At 48.2% G+C, this 22,300-nt stretch overlaps 1 protein-coding gene across 2 annotated transcripts in view; it reads right to left on the bottom strand.

Moving 5' to 3' along the window:
- ESRRB (estrogen related receptor beta) overlaps positions 1-22,300 on the bottom strand; it is a 187,114-nt gene that overhangs the window by 10,030 nt on the left and 154,784 nt on the right. For both annotated transcript variants that reach the window (XM_054448089.2, XM_054448090.2), the window contains exons 4-6: positions 10,159-10,269; positions 9,526-9,687; positions 560-829 (exon numbers count right to left, since the gene is read on the bottom strand). In XM_054448089.2, coding sequence (XP_054304064.2) covers positions 560-829; positions 9,526-9,687; positions 10,159-10,269 — 543 coding nt within the window. The remainder of the gene's footprint in view (positions 1-559; positions 830-9,525; positions 9,688-10,158; positions 10,270-22,300) is intronic.

The raw sequence follows: 22,300 nt of genomic DNA, 5'->3' as shown, positions 1-22,300 counted from the left end.
GAGGATGGCTTGAGCCTAAAAGTTTGAGACTGCAGTGAGCTAGGATCAAGCCACAGCACTCCTACCTGGGTGACAGAACAAGACCCCGTCTATAATAAACACATAAATAAATAATTGAGTGCTTTTTATGTGGCAAGCATGTTGCAAGCAATATAATTATGTATAAAGAAATCCTGTCAATAGCCTTGTAGAGTAGGGACTGGTTGCTGCCCTCCTTTTACTGATGAAGAAACTGAGGCACAGAGTGAAGCAACTTGCCCAATTGGTAGATGTGGGATTTGCTCCTTAGCAATGTGGCCTCAGAACCCATGTCCTTAGCCAGTGTGCCAGTCTGGATGTCTGAGGCTTAGGAAATGCTCAGCCAGTGCCAGCCTTCATCACCAGCTTTTTATCTGCAGGCCACCCCTTGGACAATCTTCGGTAATAAAAAGTTTCAGTGTTTTCCTTTCATCTCTATCCATGGCAGCCAGCCCTGCCCACAGGCCCCAGAGATGGGCTCACTAGACCCATGCAGAGCCCTAGAAGCTCCCCCTCCAGGCCCCGCCGCTGCCCCCCTTACCGGAGTTGGCGAGGGCCAGGGCCTTGAGCGTCACAAACTCTTCCTTCTCCACCTTGAGCTTCTTGTACCTGCGCACCAGCTGCAGGATGGCCCGGTAGAGCTCCAGCAGCCCCGTGAGGCGGGAGTGCTCCTCGTCCATGATGTAGTCCTCAGCGTACACCAGCTTGTCGTCGTAGGGCAGCGAACGGTACACGATGCCCAGGATGAGGATCTCCATCCAGGCACTCTGCAGTAGGCTCATCTGGTCCCCCAGGGAGAGGTTTGAGAAGCCTGCGGGAAGAGGGGGCACAGAGGGCAGCAGCAGCAGGTCAGGAGGGTGGACCAGGGGCCTCCCTGGGGCTTGCTGGGGGCAGAGGTTGCGGGGCGTGGCTGTGTTCCTAACACCCCTGGATCCTGCCCCTGGGCCTTCCCTGTGTGGTGTAAGACTCACTGTCCTCCCCTTGGGTAATGTGTCAGACCTGGAATTCACGGAAAAGACTTACGAAACAAGAGCTCGGTCAATGTTGACAGTTGTTGTTATCATTATTATTGTTCGTTCTATGGTATTTTCCAAACGTCTGTAGAGGCTTTTTGATTAATTCAATGCATTTGTAGTTAAAGGAGTGACTGAGTACATACTGGAACCAGGAGGCAGCAGTATGTGCTCTTGGCCACTCTGGGGAGTTTCCAGGGCCCACTCTCTGCTCAAACCAGGGGAGGCTTTAGTGTTTGAAAATGACACCTGATCCTTGATGCAGTCTCAGCTGTGCAGAGACCCACGGGCCTGACCAAGAAGGAGGACGCAGCTGTTCAAAGCCACAGGGGAAGGCCCCAGTGACCACGGCCTGGGGCTACTAAGAGATCAAGAGCCCCCAGGGTCAGGGGCACTTTCTCACAGGACAGCCTGTCCTCCCAGGGTCAGAGCCCCTCTTCCCGGGCCATCACTCTCCGCTTAACGATGACCCAGCAGGCCTGTTCTGGGAGCTTGGAATCATGGTAGTTCCCCCCTCCCTGCTATTGAGGAGGCTGATTCCACAGTGAAAATAAAGTTGGGCATGGAGAAGGCTCCAGAATTGTGACACTGTCTTGTCCAGTGAGCTGTGGGGATTGCCTGGGTTGAACCCTGACTCCCACTTACTAGATGTAGGCTGATCTTGTGAAAACCATGCAACTTCTCCAAACCTTAGCTTCCTCATCTAGGAAATGGTATAATAGCAGGGTCTACTTCAGAGAGTCGCTGTGAGGTCTAAATGAGACGATGATTCCAGAACATACAAAGTATTTACTGAGCTATTATTACTAATGGTGAGATGAAAGTCCTCACTGCAAAACAATGATAATATACTGGAATTGCATTATACATGCACTTAAATTAGGCAAAGTCAATTAACATCTTGATTTACAGGAGAGTAAGACAGAGTAAATAAATAAGTCGGCTGATTTTCAAACATCTTAACCACCAAACACAAGGCAGTAACTTCACTGGAGATTCAAACAGAAACTCAGTGATTGGTTCTAACATGGACATGCTGGATTTATTCAAAGAAGGAAGAGCATCTACAAAGTTGTTTGCACCATGCACTATGGGTAACTGACATGAAGGGATTTTTTTCAGGGGTAATTTTGTCTAGGAAGGACTTTCTACTTCATTTGCTGACTTATACCCCATCCCTGGCTGGAAGCCACTTTCTGATATGGGGTGCTGTGGGGGTGAAAAGAGAAGATGCATGTAAAGTGCTGGGCACCTCTCCTGGCACCATCAGCACTCAACATGCTAGGGTGCTGGTGATGGCTGTGGCTGTTGTTACTATTAATATTATTGTTGTCGTTGGCACACCATTGACACCACTCACTTCTCCTCTCTGGACTTGCCTGGAGGCCTGGGTGGTCCTGAGCTTCTGTACCACCCGGCTCTTTGGCTTGTGTGGTCTCCCCCATCCATCTGCTGTCCTGTCTCCAAATGCCACTTTTTCCCTGGCTTCCACAGAGGGCATGGCAGTTGAACCTTAGGGGTCACTCCTGGAGCTGAAGGCCCCCGACTAGGCAGACCACCCTTACCCTGTGAGCATTCTCCAAGTGAATTATCACAGTTCCCAAGACTGATCTATACAACTTGGGCCTCAGATCACCACCGGCTAACAGAATCCATGGGTGATCAACAAAAGAGCAGGAGTGATTACACCGACTGACACGGGGGAGCTTTGATTGATGCACCTTCTCAGGGGAGAGGCTGTGACAGGGGATCAGGGTGTGTGTGTGTGTGTGTATATGTGTGTGTGTGTGTGGTTGTCCAGATTCCCTGGTTGGGAGAGGGTGTGTGGTTGCCTGTGGTGGCCGGGGGAGCTGGGAGGTAATAAAAGATAGATAGAAATGGACATCCAATTTCCCTTATCAGGTCTTTGAGTAGGAGAGAAGCCTTGAGCAACATTAATTAACAGATACCAATCAGCCAGCACCAGAGAGTGTGTGGGGGGAGTGTTGGACAGCTCTAGGGAGGGGGTCTAAAAGCAGACAGACTGGAGGGGAGATGGAGGAGGAGGGCAGGGGCGAAATTAGCAGACAACTGAATTGGGAGGTGGCAGAGAGAGAGGATGAGGTAAGGACTAGCCTTCTGGAAACGCAGGGGAAAAGTCCCCTGTGCAGTGAATCCTGCAGGTACAATCATTAGGATGTTACTAGAATGCTTCTTTGCCCTTTGAGACATTCAGCAAAAACTTACTGAGCACCTACTAAGTGCCAGGCCTGTGCTAGGCACCGGGGACAGAATGGTGTGCTCAGTCCAGAACTGCTCCCTGCCTTCAAGGGTTTACAGTGAAGGGGAAGACACACACGAAGGGGCACAAATCAGCACAAAGTTGCAATATAAGAAGAGCTACAGCAAATGCAGGGCTCTGAGAGCATGCAACTGGGGAAGGTGGTCCAAACAAGAGTCTGGGGAGGCTTTGTGGAAGGGGAGTCTTGAGGGCTGAGCTCTCAAGCGGGGTGGTGAGGGCACCTTTGATGAGGCACATGCCCAGGTGCCCCTGGATGGCCCATCCCAGCTCTGAGTTCCCAGAGTGCACAGACACTGAGCTGTTCCTTCTCCTACCCCCACGGCTGGGCACAGCAAAGAAGCTACGTGACAAACCTTTGCAGCTAAAAGGAGAGAGAGAATGGACAAATGCCACGGGCTTCGACTCCCAGGAGACAAGAAAATGTGCCCACAGTACTTGGTTAGACCCTCTAAGATCTTTGGACTCAGGTTCAGGGTTAGCTGCCTTTGCCTGTCTTGTAGGAGTCAGGCCCTGCCCTTCGGTGGTGGGAGGGAGACTGGACTTGGAAGTTTTGTGCCACCATAGGAGGATGTACCCGGGAGGCCTGTTCCCAAACCTCTGATAGGCTGCTTCGAGTTCTGGACTCAGCCCCTCATCACTCTCTTCCTCCCTGAACATTTTCAAAAAGCCCTGAAAATAGCTTTGATAATCCAAATGTATACTCCAGAGCACTGAATGGTGATACGGCCTTCTTCATTTTGTGCAAGGAAGGGAGGGGGAGATATTTGATATCTTTTAACATCTGAAATAGTTCAAATCTTTTCTAGTATTTGCAAAAAGAAACACCAGAAGGAAAATTGAGAAAGAATTGAGAAAGAAAAAATGGTGACTTCTAGGAGGTTGGAATGGGAGGGGACAGGGATAGAGGTGAGATTTCTGTTACATACATTTGTGTCTACATTTGGCTTCTGAACCCTGTCAGTGCTTAAGATGCTTAAAAATAAAAGTAAGTCATAAATATAATTAAATTAAAAGTAAAATAAAAGGCATGCTCCCTTCAACCTAGCAATTCTACTGCTAGAAATTTCCCCTAGTGGCCAGGCATGGTGGCTCACGCCTGTAATCCCAGAACTTTGGGGGCTGAGGTGGGAGGATCACGTGAGCCCAGGAGTGTAATGCCAGCCTGGGCAACATGGCAAAACCCCATCTCTACAAATCATTTAAAAATTAGCCGGACATGGTGGTGCATGCCTGTGATCTCTGCTACTTGGGAGGCTAGAGCAGGAGGATCGCTTGAACCCAGGTGGTCAAAGCTCCAGTGAGCCAAGATCACGTCACTGCATTCCAGCCTGGGCGACAAAGTGAGATCCTGGCGCATAAAGAAAAAAAAGAAAAAAAAAAGAAATTTATCCTAGAAATACTAGAAAAGTATGAATAAAGACATAGAGATAAATGTAAAAGGGTATTAGATCACTGCTTGAAATGATTCAAAATAGAAAAAAAAAGGTAACTAATGTAATACATGTGATTGTTATGTAGATGTAATTTTTAGTTAAATGAATGTGCCAAATAAGTTAGAACTGTGTGTGGATGTGGAAAGATACCCAAGGGGGCAAAAAGGGTGTAATCGTATGAGCACAGATGATCAGATTCCTAACTGCTGATCACTAGCTGTGACCCTGGCAAGTCTGTCTCTCAGTGCCTCGGTTTCCTTATCTGTAAAATGGGAATCATAACAGCACTCACCTCATGGGGTTGTTCAGATTAAATGAGCTGACATGTGGAACACTTAGAACTCTGCTTAGCGCAGGTAAGTGCTACTATTTTGTATAATTAAATGGAAAAATCAGGTGTAAAGCAGTGTTAGGGTATAAGCCCATGGACTGGGGGACACACACACCCCCCACCCACACACACACCCCACACAGTGGTTGTATCTGCCCAGGAAATTCCCAGAAGGAAGGTTAGGATGGGGAATTTGGAACTGTTAATTTCGACCCATCTGTCCCATCTGACGTCTTTACTAGAACCACAAATTCTTTTATTTAAAACCCAGAAGGAGCCCAGGCACTCCTCCCTGCCCTTCAGTAAAGTGCCTTCCACCCCTGCCTCTCTCAGCTGGGCTGGGTCTCTTTCTCAAGTTATTAGTAACTCTGGGACCAAAAGGACCCTGAAAAGGCTACCGGGATGGTCTGGGGGTGCCGCTGGGAGTGCAGGGATGTCCCTGTGCTGGGCTCACTGCAGGTGGCACTGCTGTCTTGAGGCTCTTGGGCCTGCCCAGAGCTCCTGGCTCCCCAGGCTCCCACTTGGAGCTCTGCTGCCCCAGGAAAATTGTTTTATCTGCACCAACTCATCTAATAACATTCAGGCTCTCCCCAAGCTCCCCATCCCCCCGTCCGTGATTTGGCACCACAAGCTCCTAGAATTGAAGAAAAAAAAAAAAAAAAAGCACGTAATTTGTGGCAAGTGGAGTTCATAATCTGTTAATTTATGATCGTTTCTGTCGACCTGGAGGGCCATTAGCAGAGGTAATAAAGGGAGATGTAATTATAGGATCTGGGGCCACTTCAGACACAGCTGCTGTCACTCGGCAGCTCATATTTCATTGAGTCAGATGGGGATTACCTGGGAGCAGCGCCACTGAGGGACTTTTGTGAGGAGGCCTCTGGGGATGCCCTGTACATGGGAGCCTGGGCAGGGCAGGGTGGTGGAGACTCCCTGGGCAGGCTCTCCTGGCTGGCACAGGCATGAGGCTGCCCAGGGAGGCAGAATGGCAGGCTCGGGTCATTTGGAGGAGGCTGCAATTCATCAAGAGATTCCCCACTGCCTATTAAAGTCTGCTAGCTCTTGATCTCATGGAATAAGAAGTGGACACTCTAAAGACTCGGGCTTGCCCTACAGGGAACCCAATACTTGGAACATTCAACTCAAGGTAAAAAACCTGCATTTGGGGTAGGACAATGTCAGACTGACTTGAACAATGGCTGGGATTCTGAGTGAACCAAGTTCCCCCGGAAGTCAGCCTCATTCCAAATGGGATCCTTGGGGCAAAATAAATTCCTTGTCTCAGCCACAACTCCTATCAGGGGACCTCATGTGTAGTGACTTCTCAATATGTGCATGCAAAGCTAAGTGTGCAATGCCCTCTTGTGAGATGCGGTACCTTGCGTTTAAGGACAGTGGCCTAAATTCTTCAGAGCTCTACTCCTGAGCAGCCTGGAGTGGCCAGTCCCCCTCTTTCTGTCTGTGTAGGAACTAGATGGACAGGAGCTAACACAGGCCCCAGGGTGGGCTCCAGCTTTTATCCTCCCTACTCAACCAGCTCTCTCTCTCTCTCTTTCTTTCTCTCTCTCTCTCTCTCAGGGATAGGGAGCCCATCTTCAGATGCATTTTCCATCTAATCTGAGATGGGATAAAGTTGATTAGTTTAAAAATATCAGGCACCTGGCCAGTCACGGTGGCTCACGCCTATAATTCTAGCACTTTGGGAGGCTGAGGTGGGTGGATCCCTTGAGGTCAGGAGTTTGAGACCAGCCTGGCCAACATGGTGAAACCCCATCTCTACTAAAAATAGGGGAAAAAAATGACCCAGGGGTGGTGGCACGTGCCTGTAGTCCCAGCTACTCGGGAGGCTGAGGCAAGAGAATCGCTTGAACCTGGGAGGAGATTGCAGTGAGCCGAGATTGCACTACTGCACTCCAGCCTAGGCGAGAGAGTGGAGACTCCATCTCAAAAAAAAAAAAAAAAAAAAAAAAATCAGGCACTTGATTGTGTCATTGCCCTTAGTATGAGGTTTACATGCAGTGGCAGGAGACTCCACTAATTAATTTTACCTTAAACACTGGAAGGTCAGGAGGCAAAGAATTCAGCATGCAGATTTATGCAAAATAGGCAAATTAGCATTTAAGACGGACAACTGAGCCCCTGTTTTTATTCGTTTATTTTTTTACCAAAAAGAATCCGGCTTTGGACAAGGATAAATGAAGTCGTGAAAGGAGGCTTTTACTACTATTAGCAACTACAACAGCCCTGGTAAGCGTCTCTGCCATTCACCCAGTGTACACACTAAGTACGCTACATCCTCACGGCAATCCCGTGAAGGTGCTCTATCGTGATTCCCATTTTACAGACAAGGACACTGAAGCTCCGAAAAATTCAGTATCTTGCACAAGGCCAGTAAAGACAGAGCTGAGATGAAAGCCCAGGCTGCCTGATTCCAAAGTCTATGCCTTTAGCACTCACTCTGCTTAGCCCTGCCCTCTTGGTTGGGCACAGATGGGAGATGGAGCTGGGAGGTGGAAAGGCACAGACAAAAATGAGTGCAGGGGAGACAGGGTCTCCTGGTCTTATCTACTTCCTCCGTGGTGTTGCAGGGGTGGGGTTGTGGAAGAAGGAAGCATTGACCCAGGGGACCGCCAGGCGCCACTCGTGAGCCATTGCTAGGATGCAGGATCTGTTCAACCTGGAACAGGAGTGTGGGGTGGGGGCAGGGGTACCTGTACCCAATTTGGCCCTGGGTTAGTGGAGCAATCCAGGCTGAAGTGTCTTAAGCAGTGGCCTGACCCCACATCTGTGCTGAACCAGCACTGGGCAGATTCAAAAACTACTGACTGTGTAATCCCCGAGAGGTTGAGCTCCTTAGTAAGGGCGTACCAGCCCAGATCCCTGGTCAGAATGCCCAGGGGCCACCAAGCAGTCCCTGCCAGCAAAGCCTCTGGGCCATCTGATATCTCTGTGCATCCCTGTCCACAGGAAGGCCCCTTCCTGCAACTTGGGCATGTAAGGTCTCACATGGAAGGACATTTTTTATTCCCTCAATCAACTGTGGGCCTTGGGCCAGGCATGGTGGCTCTTGCCTATAATCCCAGCACTTTGGGAGGCCGAGGTGGGCAGATCACTTGAGGTCAGGAGTTCGAGACCAGCTTGGCCAACATGGCAAAACCCCGTCTCTACTAAAAATACAAAAAAAAAATTAGCTGGGTGTGGTGGCGGGCACCTGTAATCCCAGCTACTTAGGAGGCTGAGGCCCGAGAATCACTTGAACCTGGGAGGCGAAGGTTGCAGTGACCCGAGATCACACCATTGCACTCCAGCCTGGGCAACAGAGCAAGACTCTGTCTCAAAAAACAAACAAACAAACTGTGGGTCTCGGTATCTAAAGTCTAGGTCACCTTTGCTGTATCATCTGCATGCTGTATTCACCTTTCAGAGCCATGACAAACCAAAAACGGATCTACAGACAGGAAGCTGACTTGTCCCATGTTCATGGTGGGTCATTACCAGAAGGATAAAAGGATGTTTCTACCACACTCTGAGTCAACTTATTCGAGACTTAAAGGAGTTGAGGAATAAATTGCACAGAGAAAGGCCCCCAATGTGTATGTAATATAGAATACATGGGTGTTGGTGTCTACAAAAATAAAAAAGCTCCCGCCATCTGCCCAGACCTAGAGAGGCTGAAAGCAGGGTTTGGGTCCACATACAGTGAAGAGAAGTCCACACAGCCTGAAACATGTAACACACACTTTCTGCACCAGAAAGGCCCTTAAAATCTCAGAAGCCAATCCAGAGACAGGCCTCCCTTAGAGATCAGGCAAATGGCAATAGTGGGCATGCAGCTGATGCCAGCACATGCCAGACACTTTGCCGAACACTTCACACACAGGATCTCATTTCATGCTCACATCAAAGCTCACAAAGTAGGGGACTCTTGTATTCCCATTTAACAGAGAGGTCAGGTGGCCTACCTAGGGTTACTCAGTTAGTAAGCTGCAGACCCAGAATTGGAATCCCGATGTGATTCCCAAGCCTGTGCTCTTCACTGCTCCATTCTGCTGCCTCCAATAGGAAGAGAGAGTCAGTCTTTCTTCTGTTGTTTTCCGGCATCATTCCAATAAGGTCTACAAGAAAACCCTACTCTTTGTCCTTTAAGGGCTCAAGGAACTTGTTCTTTGAATATTACGCTGATTGTAGATCCAAACATGGCCCCGCCTTGAATGATAACTAATTCTGAAGAGCCTGCAGCAATGTATAAGCCTCACTGGGTCTTCTAACTACCTGTTCCTCTCCAGTGCTACAAGGAGAGAAGAGGAGCTCAGAGAAACAGGCCTGCCAGGATTTCACAGGCCTTCTGGGGTCCAGGATCCGGGCATCAGAAGCACAGCCATTGGGTAGGCTGCAGAGATACCGGCTGAGAGTCCCTGGCCACACTCTCCCCTGGGCCCACATGCTCACCTGGGATGTGCTTGGCCCAGCCAATGATGACCACAAGCTCTCGGTCTGCCAGGTCACAGAGAGTGGTCAGGGCCTTGATGTCCCCCTCAGGCATACCGGGGGGAGGCATGGCATACAGCTTGTCCGGCTCGGCCACCAGTAGGTATGAGACAATCTTGGTCACTGCAACAACCAAAGAGGGAAAGGTAAACGCTGGGAAAAGAGGAAAGGGGCCAGGGTGGAGGCTCAGATGGGTCAGGAAGCAAAGTCGGGTTCCTAAGAGCTCCAGGAAGGTCAAAGCGATTGTAATCTCCCCTCCTGTTCTGGCTCCATGAAGTTGCTGGTAGTGGCGATCTGGGCTGTTGAGAAATATCCCTCCAAGGGAAGTTGCCTGATGAATTCTCCAGGAGGAAACTGCAGAGCAACTTTGGGTGGGTGGCAAGGATAGCATGTTCTGGACATTGGGGCCCGTGGCTTGTCAGGACCATGCTTCATTTGGAGCCACATTCTAAATGTGCCAGGCACTGATGTCACCTCCCCAAGATCCACATTGTCTCATGACCCAGTGGTGGGAAGATGACGTTTCCCTAAGGGATGCCTGATGTTCCAGGTACAGATGCTGGCAAAAGGGGCAGGGACTGCCCTGACACTCACATGGCTTTTTAGCAGGTGGAGAAATTTGTAAGCTCAGGTATGGGCTGCTCTCTGAGTCCAGCCGTCGCTTGTATTTCTGACGTCCTCCACGCACTCGATCAAGGCGCACACCTATTGGGGAGGAAGGGGAAAAGATCTCAAGAGTTGTTCAACATCACCACTGACTTTGGAATTTCAGCACTGGCTGGGTCCTTCAGGGCCTTGCTCGGTTGACCTTTGACAGCTGCCCCACGGCCAGCCTCAGGCCAGGTGTCTGGACAATCCTAAAATAATTGTCTAACAGTAATGGCGCATCCCAGTTGCCCCAGGCCTGGATCTGTCTCTCTGGATTCAGCATCCTTCTGAAATCCATCCCAAGCAACCCTCAGCCCTTGGTTCTCCTTATGTCAACAAAGGCACTCTACCAAGTGTTGGCAGAAGAAGTCACATTATGTTAGATATGCTTTGAATCCAGGAAGGGTTAAGTTAACTTGCCAACAAAAGAAAGGAATCCCGGTCATTCACAGGCACTTCAAGGGTTTTCAAACTTTTCACACAAGAAGCATCTGAGGAGGCACTCATTACAAATATCAATTTCTAGACCCCACTCTCTGAGGTTCTAGCATAAAGCTCTAGAGTCTGTCTTTACACAAGTCCCCAGGGGATGGGAATGCAACAGCTGGACTGGCCACCTCTGGACTGGAAAATCAGTGCCTGGAAATATCTTGAAAGTAGGTTCAAAAGCAGCCGTGGCTACTCCACGTTGACACCCACTTCCAGGAGTGAGAGTTTACCCTGGAGAGATCCGTCATTGTCACTGAATCCAACTTGCCTTCCAGAAGCCTGCCTCACCCACAGCTCCTGCTGCCTGGACAGACACATTGGTACCATATTATGCCCCCCACCAGCAGATCGAAGGCACAGGGCCTCAGGTGGGCACACAACTCAGACTGGCTACCCACTGATGTGGCCTGGCCTGCAAGGATGAATCCCAACAAATTGGTTACAAAGTATGAACCAACACAAAAAGCACCAGAGAGCAGGTGCCCCAAGCATGGTGCTGGGGCCCTGTGGGGCCTGGAAGCCACTTCTGCCTTCTTGCTGTGGCTCTTCCAGGCCAGCCTCAGACAACGTCCCTTCTTGGAGTCCTTACCTTGAGCTCACTGAACAGCTCCCTTTTCCTGATCATGAAATGGGCTTTGACTGAAACACACAAGAAGTGAGACACGGAGACCAGAGTCCTCAGAGAAGAAAGCTGGGTTGCCACTTCAGCCTCTGCTGCGACAGGCCAGGTTCAACTTCTATTCTTTTCCCCAAAGGCAGTAAGTATCACCCTCACAGAGCCCCAGTCAGTTGACCTTCAGGGCCCTGTCTTTCCCTTTTCTAATAAACTCTGGTGCTTCCTAGATCGGGAGCAGAAGAAACAGAATCTTCCTCCCTGTCCCAGCCTTGTCCATCCTTCAGCCCCAGAGTGTTGGCTGCCAGTCCCCCGGATTCAGGCCTTTCTCCAGAACAGGCAAGGGGAAGTCAGAACAATGGTTACTTAATGGAATGATGATTTAGAGCTCATTCAAGCCTGGGGCTATTTTCTGGCTGTTTCTTTGTTAGGATGTTCAGCTACTAAATTTAAGTCTCTAGGAAGGAGGAAGTTTCCTAGAGCAACTGAAAGCAAAATTACTTTGTTTACTGAATGAGTGGAGAAAACTCCTTTAAGTGCACATTGCCCTAAAGGAACTTTGGGATGCTGAGGACACTACCCCCCCACCCCTCTGCTGCCCCAGGTGTTTTCAGTTCACGACTCCAGCCCTGGAGGGCAAGGATGCTGTGAGTTCACTGAGTGAGCCCACAACTCCGCATTTTTGTCAGCAATGTCTTTTTCAACCCCACAACCTGGTGTATTTGTACCTGGTGCTAAACGTTTTTTAGTCGGGGAGAGGAGGAGTCTACTCAGCAGCCCACCCAGGCTCCTGTTTAAAGGTAATTCCCCTGGTCAGGCGTGGTGGCTCACCCCTGCACTTTGGGAGGCTGTGGCGGATGGATCCCTTGAGGTCAGGAGTTCAAGATCAGCCTAGCCACCATGGCGAAACTCCATCTCTACCAAAAATACAAAAATTAGCCAGGTGTGGTGGCACGTGCCTGTAATTCCAGCTACTCGGGCGGCTGAGGCACAAGAATCACTTGAACCCGGGAGGTGGAGGTTGCAGTGAGCCGAGATCGCACCACTGCACTCCAGCCTGAGTAACAGAGTGAGACTCCATCTCAAAAGAAGATTTTAAAAAAATTTAAAAAAGGTAATTCCCCATTGGGAATAGGGAAATTGTTGGAAGCCTGTGCCTCAATGGATATCTGAGAAGTACACGTTCTCCTTCTCTCTGCCCTCTGGAGGTCAAGGCATGGACCCGTGACACAGGCTCAGCCAAGTGCACCATCAAATGGAGGCACAAGGACAGAGCGAAGGTGAGGACTGATAAGACCAGCAGCACCTCCCCAGCAGAGTGTAGGCAGCCTCTGGCCAGTGTATCCTGGCTACTGGGTTTCCTGCTCCTGGGCTCTCCAGAGATTCTCCTGGTTCTTGTCTGGTTTCTAAATGTACTCTTTGAGCCTCCTGATAGGCTTCCAATAAACTCCCCTTCTGCCTAGAAGGTCAGGTTTTGTAACTGACAACATCTGTTGCTGACTTCTCCAGGAGCAGAATCTGAGACAAGGCTGTGCATGTGAGCAGTTTCCAAGGAGGGAAGAAAGCCAGTAACAAATGTGTTCCTGAGGACAGTACTGCTGTGGGCAACTGAGGCTCCCAGCTACAGACTGCTTTGGTGCTTCTTGTCTGCCTCCCAGGTCCAGGCTGAGCAGACTCTGGTGGCCAAAGAAAGCCCAGGCGTCAGATCAGCACACACACACACGCACGCATGCATGCATGCATGCACACATACACACACACACACACACACACAGTGCTGAGTAGGTGTGGGCAGGAACAGTTTCTGCTGTCTTCCTCCTCAAGTGTGGTCTGCAGGCTAGCATCATCACCATCATTTGAGGCTTGTTAGATGCCGCAAAATCTCAGGCCTGGCCACAGAGGAATCAGACAAGGTGATTTGCACGGATAACAGAGTTTGAGGAGCACTGCACTAAGGCATCCTAGCGAACGCAGCTGTACCATCAACTTCTACCTGTACCTTGGACCCTAAAGGGACAGCTAGATGCCATCCAGCTCCAGACCTGAACCTATGTGCTACTAGCACTTTGGCTCACATTTGCCCCCTCACCCCTGCAAGCCCCTTCAGTGAGGGCAGAAGGAGCAGACATAAACGCAGGAAAGATAATTCTTCCTGTAAAAGATTTTTGGGAAAAGTTCCCTGTCTAGAAAAACTTTCTGACTCTATCCTGTGACATGTCTACATAGAAACCGCCTCTGTTCACTATACCCAGGCCAAACCAAACCCTCTACCAAGCTCTGCTCCCGCTTGGAATGGTGACAGGCCCGAGAGTGAAAACGGTCCACCTCATCCATAAGAGACAGTAAGGGCCCCCACTTACTGAGCACCTACTATATGCCAGGATGTTAAACATATACTCTCCTTGAGTCCAGGACAAGCCCCTTCCCCACTTTACTGACCTTCTCTCCTAGATGCCACTGGAATGAACTCTCGCTTCCCATCCAGCCTGCTTCCTGGCAAGCAGCTGTCAGTCAGAGTGAGACATGCTCAACACAAAATAAAAAGAGGTGTCTGTCCCTCAGCAAGACAAGAAGATGGGCAGCCTCCACCTCTGCCGATGTCTCCATCTGGGATGTTCTGCGTCCTGATATAGGGCCTGACCTTTTGTGGATGTTCAGGAAAGTCTTGATGAATACAGGGGTGGATGTACCTCTTTCTTCCTCATCCCCATGCCAGGCTGGGGGCTTCTTCATGGGCTCCCAGAGCACACTGGGCTTCCCCTACTGACTAGGTGCCCGTTAAGGCCAGGGGCGGCTCACAGTACTGCCCCAAAGTCTGTCATGGTACCCAAGACGCAGCATGTGCTTAGAAAATGGGATTATTATTGTTATTATCATCATCCTTATTATTATTGTTCCCCAGCATTGCACCCAAGTTTTTGGTAAATTACATTAATAATGATAATGATAACAGCATAATTTGTAAAGGACTCTCTGTATGTATTACCCTACTTAACCCACAAAAATATAAGGCAGGTGCTATTATCCTCATTTTACAAATAAGAAAAACTGAGGCTCAGAGAGATTCAGTAATTTCCCCAATAAAAGACCCAAGCTCTTTGCCATTCCACGGTATGACCTCCCAGGGCACAGCAAATGTTAAGTTCTCCTCTAAATTTTCTCCTCCTGGTCTTTACAGCATAGTGGTCAATGGCTCCAATCAATACGTGTATCAATGATCAGGTTATGCTGTTAAAAAAAAAAAGTAGCCTGTTGGGTTTAATTATGCACAAACTGACACCTGGTGTGAAATGTGTCTGTTCCCCTTGCCTCCTGTCTGCTTTTCTGAGCCTGCCCTAAGCACAGCCTATAATCAGTGCAGCCCATGGGCTCGACAATGAAGGTCCCATGCCCATCTCTGTCCTTTACGGGTCACTTCAGGTTATTTGGCCCTGGACAAGTGGGCTTCAGCTGCATCATCAGGTCTGGGGAAGGAGGCGATGGTAAAACCAACTCTGCTCAAGATGAATGGCTTTTGTGACAATTGTATGACTTAATGATGAGAAAATGCTTGGTAAGCTGGAAAGCAGTTCCAGTAGGCTGGGTGAGGCCATCTCTTCACCACCCTCCTGCCAACCCATAGCACTTCAACATTCATCTGCTACCTCACGGGCCACCTCATGCTGGTTTCCCTTTATACCCATCAGCTCTTCGATTCAATGGGTTCTTAGAGGACAGGACCCAGGCTTGCTCTATTTCTCCCCTGCCCTGGCACTGCCTCACACTGAGGGCTTGCTAAAGGCCGTTTAGAGTGGGAGGGTCCTGTGACACAGATCTGTGCACCCCTAGCCTGGGGTTGGGGAAGATGGACCCCCACCTAAGTGAAGTGGCCTTCTCCTTTTTTTACTGTTTTTGAGACAGACTTTCACTCTGTGGCCCAGGCTGGAATTCAGTGGTGTGATCTCAGCTCACTGCAACCTCTGCCTCCCAGGTTCAAGCCATTCTCATGCCTCAGCCTCTCGAGTAGCTGGGGCCACAGGTGCGTGCCACCACGGCAACGGGATGTCAGGTTAAGTCCATGGTGGGACTTCTGGAATGGTTTTGCTTTTCTGAGAAAAGGGACAGACATATTCAGTACAGCTCTTTTTGCCTTTCTCTTGCCCCAACCTGGAAGGTGAAGCCTACAGCTGTGGCAACGACCTTGCAGCCATGACATGGCTGTCTGAGGACACCAAAGAACACCAGAGAAGAAAGAAAGAGCTGGAGCCCCTACCGCCATGGCTGAGAACTTTGTGCGACACAGCAGCTGCCCATCTCCAGGCTTCTTGTAAGGTGGAAAAACCAACTTCATTTATCCATGCTTACGCTGCTAGTTATCAGGTTCTCTGTAACTTGTGGCAGAAAGCAATTTTCACTGACTGATACAATGGGCAATTACTTTTAAAATTAGGATGCTTAAGACTTACAAACACTAACTGGAAATAAACAAGAAGACTTGAACTTGAAATGAGAGTTGCCTTATTGTTTGTGTCCTTATATTAGTAAAATATCTAAAAGTAGACTCAGGAAACACATTAAAATACTAATTAACTTACAATTACTGTCTAGGATTATTAGATTTTATCATCTTATTGACACTTTTCTGAATGTGAAAAAGCATTAATAATGCTCAAATGTAAAGTGTCACATACTTCCAAATACTGCGATAAATATAGATCCTTTGTTTTAACCACCATTAACACCGTTTAATCCTTACTGAGTACAGGTCAAAATTTTAATATTTCTGAGTGCTCCATGAATAGAAAAAAATTGATAATCCCTGGAATACATGACCCTGTGCAGATGGAGATCTTGAGTTGAGATCATGCCATTTCACTCCAGCCTGGGCAACGGAGTGAGACTCCATCTAAAAAAAAAAAATTAATAATAAAAAAAAAACACTTCACTCTTAAAGATTTTCTGCATCTTGACCATATCAATGTCAATTGACTGTATCAATGTCAATATCCTGGTTGTGATATTGTACTGTAGTTTTTTAAGATGTTACCTTTAGGGGAAACTGGGTAAGCGATGCATGGCATCTCTCTGTATTATTTCTCACAACTGCGTGTGAATCTGCAATTATCTCAAAATAAGAAGTTTAATTAAAAACTTAAAAAACAATGCTGCTGGAAAAGTAAAATGGTGTAACCATGTGGAACATAGTTTGATGGTTCCTCAAAAAGCTAAACAGAATTACCGTATGATTCAGCAATCCCACTCTTAGGTACACACCCCCAAAAAACTGAAAAGAGGAATCTGAACATACATCTGTGTAGTGTGGGGAAAAGAAGCAAATTTTTAAAAAATAAAAAGAAGGAATTTGAATAGACGCCTGTAGGACAATGTTCACTACAGCATAATCACAATAGCCAAAAGGTGGAAACAACCCAAGTGTCCGTGGTTAGATGAGTGGAGAAGCAAACGTGGTATATACATGAAATGTTACTTAGTCATAGAAAGCAATAAAGTTCTGATATATGCTATAACTTGAATGCACTTTAAAAACACTACGCTAAGGAAAATAAACCAGACACCAAAGGACAGATATTATGTGATTCCACTTTTTCTTTTTTTCTTTTTTTTTGTTGAGGCAAGGTCTTGCTCTGTTGCCCAGGCTGCAGTGCAGTGAGTCCATCACAGCTCGCTGCAACCTCAAACTACTGGGCTCCAGTGATCCTCCTGCCTTAGCCTCTCCAGGAGCTGGGACTACAAGTGTACACCACCACACCCCATTTTTTTTTAAGAGACAGGGCCTCACTCTATAGGCCAGGCTGGCTCTCTGCATCCTTGACCTCCCAGCCTCAAGAGATCTTCTCACCTCAGCTTCCCACGTAGCTGGGACCATAGGCACATGCCATGACACCCAGATAATTTTTTAAAAAAATTTTTTGTAGAGATGGGGGTCTCACTATGTTGCCCAGGCTGGTCTCGAACTCCCGACCTCAAGCGATCCTTCTGCCTCAGCCTCCCAAAGTGCTGGGATTACAGGTATGAACCACTGTGCCTGGCCCCCTCTTTTTTTTTTTTTTTTGGTAGATGGGGTATCTCACTATGTTGCCCAGGCTGGATTTGAACTCCTGGTCTGATGGTGATTACATAATGGTTTGTTTTGTTTTGTTTTGTTTTGTTTGAGACAGGGTCGCAGTTTGTCACCCAGGCTGGAGTGCAGTGGCACGATCCTGGACTCAAGTGATCCTCCTGCCTCAGCCTCCTGAATAGCTGGGATTACGGGTACATGCCACCACACTTGGCTAATTTATGTATATTTTGTAGAGATAGGGTTTCACCATGTTGGCCAGGTTAGTCTCAAACTCCTGAGCTTAAGCAATCCACCCTCCTCAGCCTCCCGAAGTACTGGATTACAGGCATGAACCACAGTACCTGGATGGTGATTGCATAATATTGTGAATGTGTTTGATGTCACTGAATTGCACACTTAATTTCTAAAATGCCAAGTTGCACTTGATATATATTTTGCCACAATTTACAAATATAGGAATACAAAATGCTATCAAACTGTATACTTTAAATGGGTGAACTATATTTCGATAAAGCTGTTAAAATTTTTTAAAAATATGTATCCTTTCTCAGGTTAGTGGAATTAAACAACATAAAATATTGAAACATGTAACAGAATGCTTGGTACACAGTAGGCACTCAGCAGTAACTTCTTGCCTTTCATCTGCCTGTTGAAGGTCATAGAGTCTAGCTTGAGCTGCCTTCCTCATGGAAGAGAGAAACACATCCCCACAGTTGTAACTACTGTGAGTCAGATGTATTAAACAAAATCCCTGAAGAAATTAAAGTTGAGAGAGGTTAAATATTGTGCCCAGGGCACATAGCCCCAACCCTGGGACTCTCTGGAATATGCCGGCGGGTCTGATGGCCGCCTTTGTCCAACTTGAGAACAGAGGTTCCGCCCTTGGCTGCAGTCATAACTGCTCCCACCTCCACCAGCCTCTTCACCAGGCTGGTGCCCCTCGTGCCTGTGATGGCCAAGCCCACTTCCCAGCTCAGGGCACAAAAAATAGGAAAGAAGCTTCAGGGCCACTCTGGGACAGAAACTCCTTGAGAGGAGGGGAGTGGGGCTCCCCCTCTGCTGGCATCTCCAATCCACTGCAGGCACCTCACAGCATCCACAGCCGGCAGCTTACACATCCGGGATTGGATACCCACTTGCTGACTTGATAAGATCAGGCTTCTGACATTTTTCTTAATGGAAGTAAAATAATTCCTTCTTCCCTCCACCTCCCTCCTTTCTTCTCATCTTCCCTCCCTAAGCTGGACAAGATCCCAGTCTTTCAGAAGTAAAAATAGCCGAGTGTGCAGGGTCAGCCGCAGCGGGGCCACTTTAAGCTTCTTTCTTTTATACCCAGGCACTAAAAATAGCCAGCTAAAGCTCTGCAAAGCGTGGCCCTGCACCTGGCCCTAAGCCTGTCCCAGGCGCTTCTCACATCATATTTCTCTTCCAACAGGAAAGGTTCAGACAGGGCAGGCGGGGGAAAGGCCTCTGAGCCAGTGTCCTCCCACAAGCTACTGTCCAGGTCTGAGGTCAAGATCCCTGCTGGCATTGCAAGGTTTTCATGACCAACACCCTTCTCTTCCCCTTATCCAGAACTTTCCCCCATCACTATCACCAAATTCAACATCCCTGGTTTATTAACGAAATAAGCAGCTTCACGGTTCATGGTTTACAAATCTATTTCATACCCATATCTCATTTGAGCTGCCCAACAATGTTGAGGAGGAAGAATATACATGATTATGATCAGTCCCATGTAAGATCTGAGGCTCAGAAAGGTCAGGCGACTCGCTGAGGATCACACAGCCAAGAAATGTCACAGGGAAGTTTTGAACCTTGATTTTCAGATCTCCAAGTCCTATCTTCTTTGCCCGAAACTTGTGACACCAGTCCCATATAACCTCAGAATGCCCTAGGAAGCCTTTGAACAGCACAGTCTTTGAGGACTTACTCATTTAGAGGCTCTGAGTCAGTAGGTCTAGGGAGATGTCGAGGAATGAGTATTTTTCCAAAGCTCCTCTACTAATTCTAATTATGTGCCAGGTTTGGAGGGCACTGTGCTAAACCTGTTTTATTCAATACTTTTATGTGGCCAGTGTTCTTCCCAGGAAACTTGGGGGTAAACTCCCTGCCTGTAGGTTCTACCAAACTATAGCTGACCCATCTCCAGGAGGAGGAGAAAACCACCCAGAAGGTGATGTGGGTATCATGAGCCCCTGAGGTTCTGGAAGTTGTGTGGGCATGCTGATGGGCATTCCAGCCCAGTGCGATGCCCTGAACTCTCAGCCACAACCCCTGTATACACTGGACTTCCTTCAGCCACCTGTCCTGTGCGGGTTTCTGGGTGACAGGTAAGCTTGCCTTGCTGCCTCAGACACAATGGCTCTTTTGGGCTGCCTCTTACCCCAATGACACACCATAAAGGCAGAGTGCCTCACACCTGACTTCCTAAAAGCTAGGAGAGAGAGCCTTGTAGCTAAACAGACATACATGACACCTAATATTCTGGGGCTTTTGCCAGCTGCTCTGTGGGCTCTGGGCACTGCGGTGGATAAATGGTAGTGAGTGATGAGCTCTCAGAATTCTGCCTATTAAAGGAATGTCTGCTATCATGCTGGGCTCCTCTAGACACTTCTTACCATGCCACCACATCCCCAAGGGCATTTTGACAAAACTGTGTTACGCCTGCATTCCCAACTGCCAAGAAGTCTCCAAAACTGTACGCCTGACACAGGGAAGTTATTTCAGCCCAGCTTCCCTTTCCTTTCCCTTCTTCTTTTTTCCCCTTTGAGAAAGGGCTACAGGCTTCACTACTGGCCAAGGCATCAACCGTGAGGTTGGAATAGGCTTCTTAGAAGGAATTCCACATAGCCAAGGAGACTAGATTCCACCCAGCTCTGTCATTTACTAGCTGTGTGGCCTTGGTCAAATCGCTGAAACTCAGTTGACCAGATCAGGCATGGCAAAGACTTATCACCTGTGCCCCTGCCTTCCATTTCTTAGTCTGTGGCAGACATTGCTAATCAATTATGGCACTCTTGCCTGCTGATCCCAGACACTGCCTAAGAAGCCTTTCAATCATGCACTCCAGCTGAGCGCAACTAAAGGCAATTTGCCATCCTGGAGCCTGAATTAAGAACAACTGTGTTAGAGGCAGCCAGTGCAAACAAGTCTGCAAATAAACAAACAAATAAATAAGATAATGTCAGACTGAAAGAAGTTCAGTGAAGAAGCATGGAAGGGGATATGATAGCAAGCAATAGAGTGGATAGGGAGGCCTTTCTGAGGTCGGAAGGATAAGAAGGAGCCATTGCTTTGGGGAGAGCATTCCAGGCAGAGGGAAGGCTCTGAAAGTCCTAAGATGGGAAACAGTTTGTCATGCTTGAGGGTCAAAAATAAGCCAGGGAGGCCAGAGTAGAGTGGGTAGGAGTGAACAGACAGGAAAGGAATGGTATGAGATGATACTGAAGAGGCAGGGAGTGGGTAGACCATGCAAGGTCTTGAAGACCAAAGCAAAGTGTTTGGATTGTATTTTAAGTGCTATGGAGAGCCACTGAGTGATGTAAAGCAAAATGACAGAATCTTACCAGTGCTTTGACAAGATCACTGCTAGGGGGATTAAACAGGACTAAGAGTGGAATCAGAAGTCCAGTTAGGAAACTGTCGCAGTGGTCCAGGAAAAAACAATGCTTCCTTGGACCAGGGTCATGACCATGGAGATGAAGAAAAGTAGGAGAATCTGAAATACATTTTGGACATTGACCTGGGAGGAGTCAAGGATGACCTCCAGGTTTCTTTTGAGCAATAGGTGGCTAGCATCACCATTCCTGAGATGGGAAAGACTGGAAGCAATAGAAGGAGGGATGGTTCAAACCTAGAGTTCCTCTCTAGACATTTTTAATCTGTGATGTCTCATAAAGGACCCAAGTGGCAATGCCAATAGGGTGGTTAGATATTGAGGTCTAAAATATCTAGGGAAGACTTTGGGAGGCTGAAGCAGGAGGGTTGCTTTATGCCAGGGGTTCGAGACCAGTCTGGGCAATATAAGCAAGACCTTGTCTCTAAAAAAATTTTTTTTTAATTAGCCCCATATGGTGGCACACGCCTGTAGACCAGCTACTTAGGAGGCTGAGGTGGGAGGATCTCTTGAGCCCAGTAGTTTGAGGTTACAGTGAGCTATGATTAAGTCACTGCACTCCAGCCTGGGCCACAGAGCCATACTTTGTCTCTTTAAAAACAGCAACAATAACAAAATCCCCACAAAAAAAAACCACAATACTTGTCTTTGAAAATATGTCATTCCCTTTTTCTACACCAACAATGTTTTAGCTGGGTACATGGCGTCCCAGATAATGGCTACAATTCCAAGACTCCCTGGCAGAGAAGTGTGGCCCTGGGCTGTGAGTGGGAAGAACAGATGTGTGCTACTTAGGGTCCAGCCCTTCCCATGCTTTTCCTCCTTCTAGATGTCTGTGAGATGGGAAGAACTGGGGTCCACAAGGGCAAGCCACATGCTAAGCTTGGCAGAGCTGCCAGCCAGTCCTGGATTGCCTGTGACCTTCAGACTGTTATGTAAGAAATGAGTGGGAATGAAACTGCTATCCTGCTTAGGCTTCTGGGTGGTTTTGGGGTTTGGTTTGGTTTGTGGAGGGGAAAAGGGAGTCTCTTTCTTTTAGAAGCCTAGCCTGGCCTGGAGCGGTGGCTCATGCCTGTAATCCCAACACTTTGGGAGGCCAGGGCAGGTGGATCACCTGAGGTCAGGAGTTCAAAACTAGCCTGGGCCAACATGGTGAAACCCCATCTCTACTAAAATTACAAAAAATTAACCAGGTGTGGTGATGCACGCCTGTAATAGCAGCTACTCAGGAGGCTGAGGCAGGAGAATCACTTGAACCCGGGAGGCAGAGGTTGCAGTGAGCCAAGATTGTGCCATTGCACTCCAG

Source organism: Pongo pygmaeus, chromosome 15 (assembly GCF_028885625.2).
Source record: "Pongo pygmaeus isolate AG05252 chromosome 15, NHGRI_mPonPyg2-v2.0_pri, whole genome shotgun sequence".
In the NCBI taxonomy this organism is placed as follows: domain Eukaryota; kingdom Metazoa; phylum Chordata; class Mammalia; order Primates; family Hominidae; genus Pongo; species Pongo pygmaeus.
This window is presented reverse-complemented; position numbering and strand designations above follow the sequence as displayed.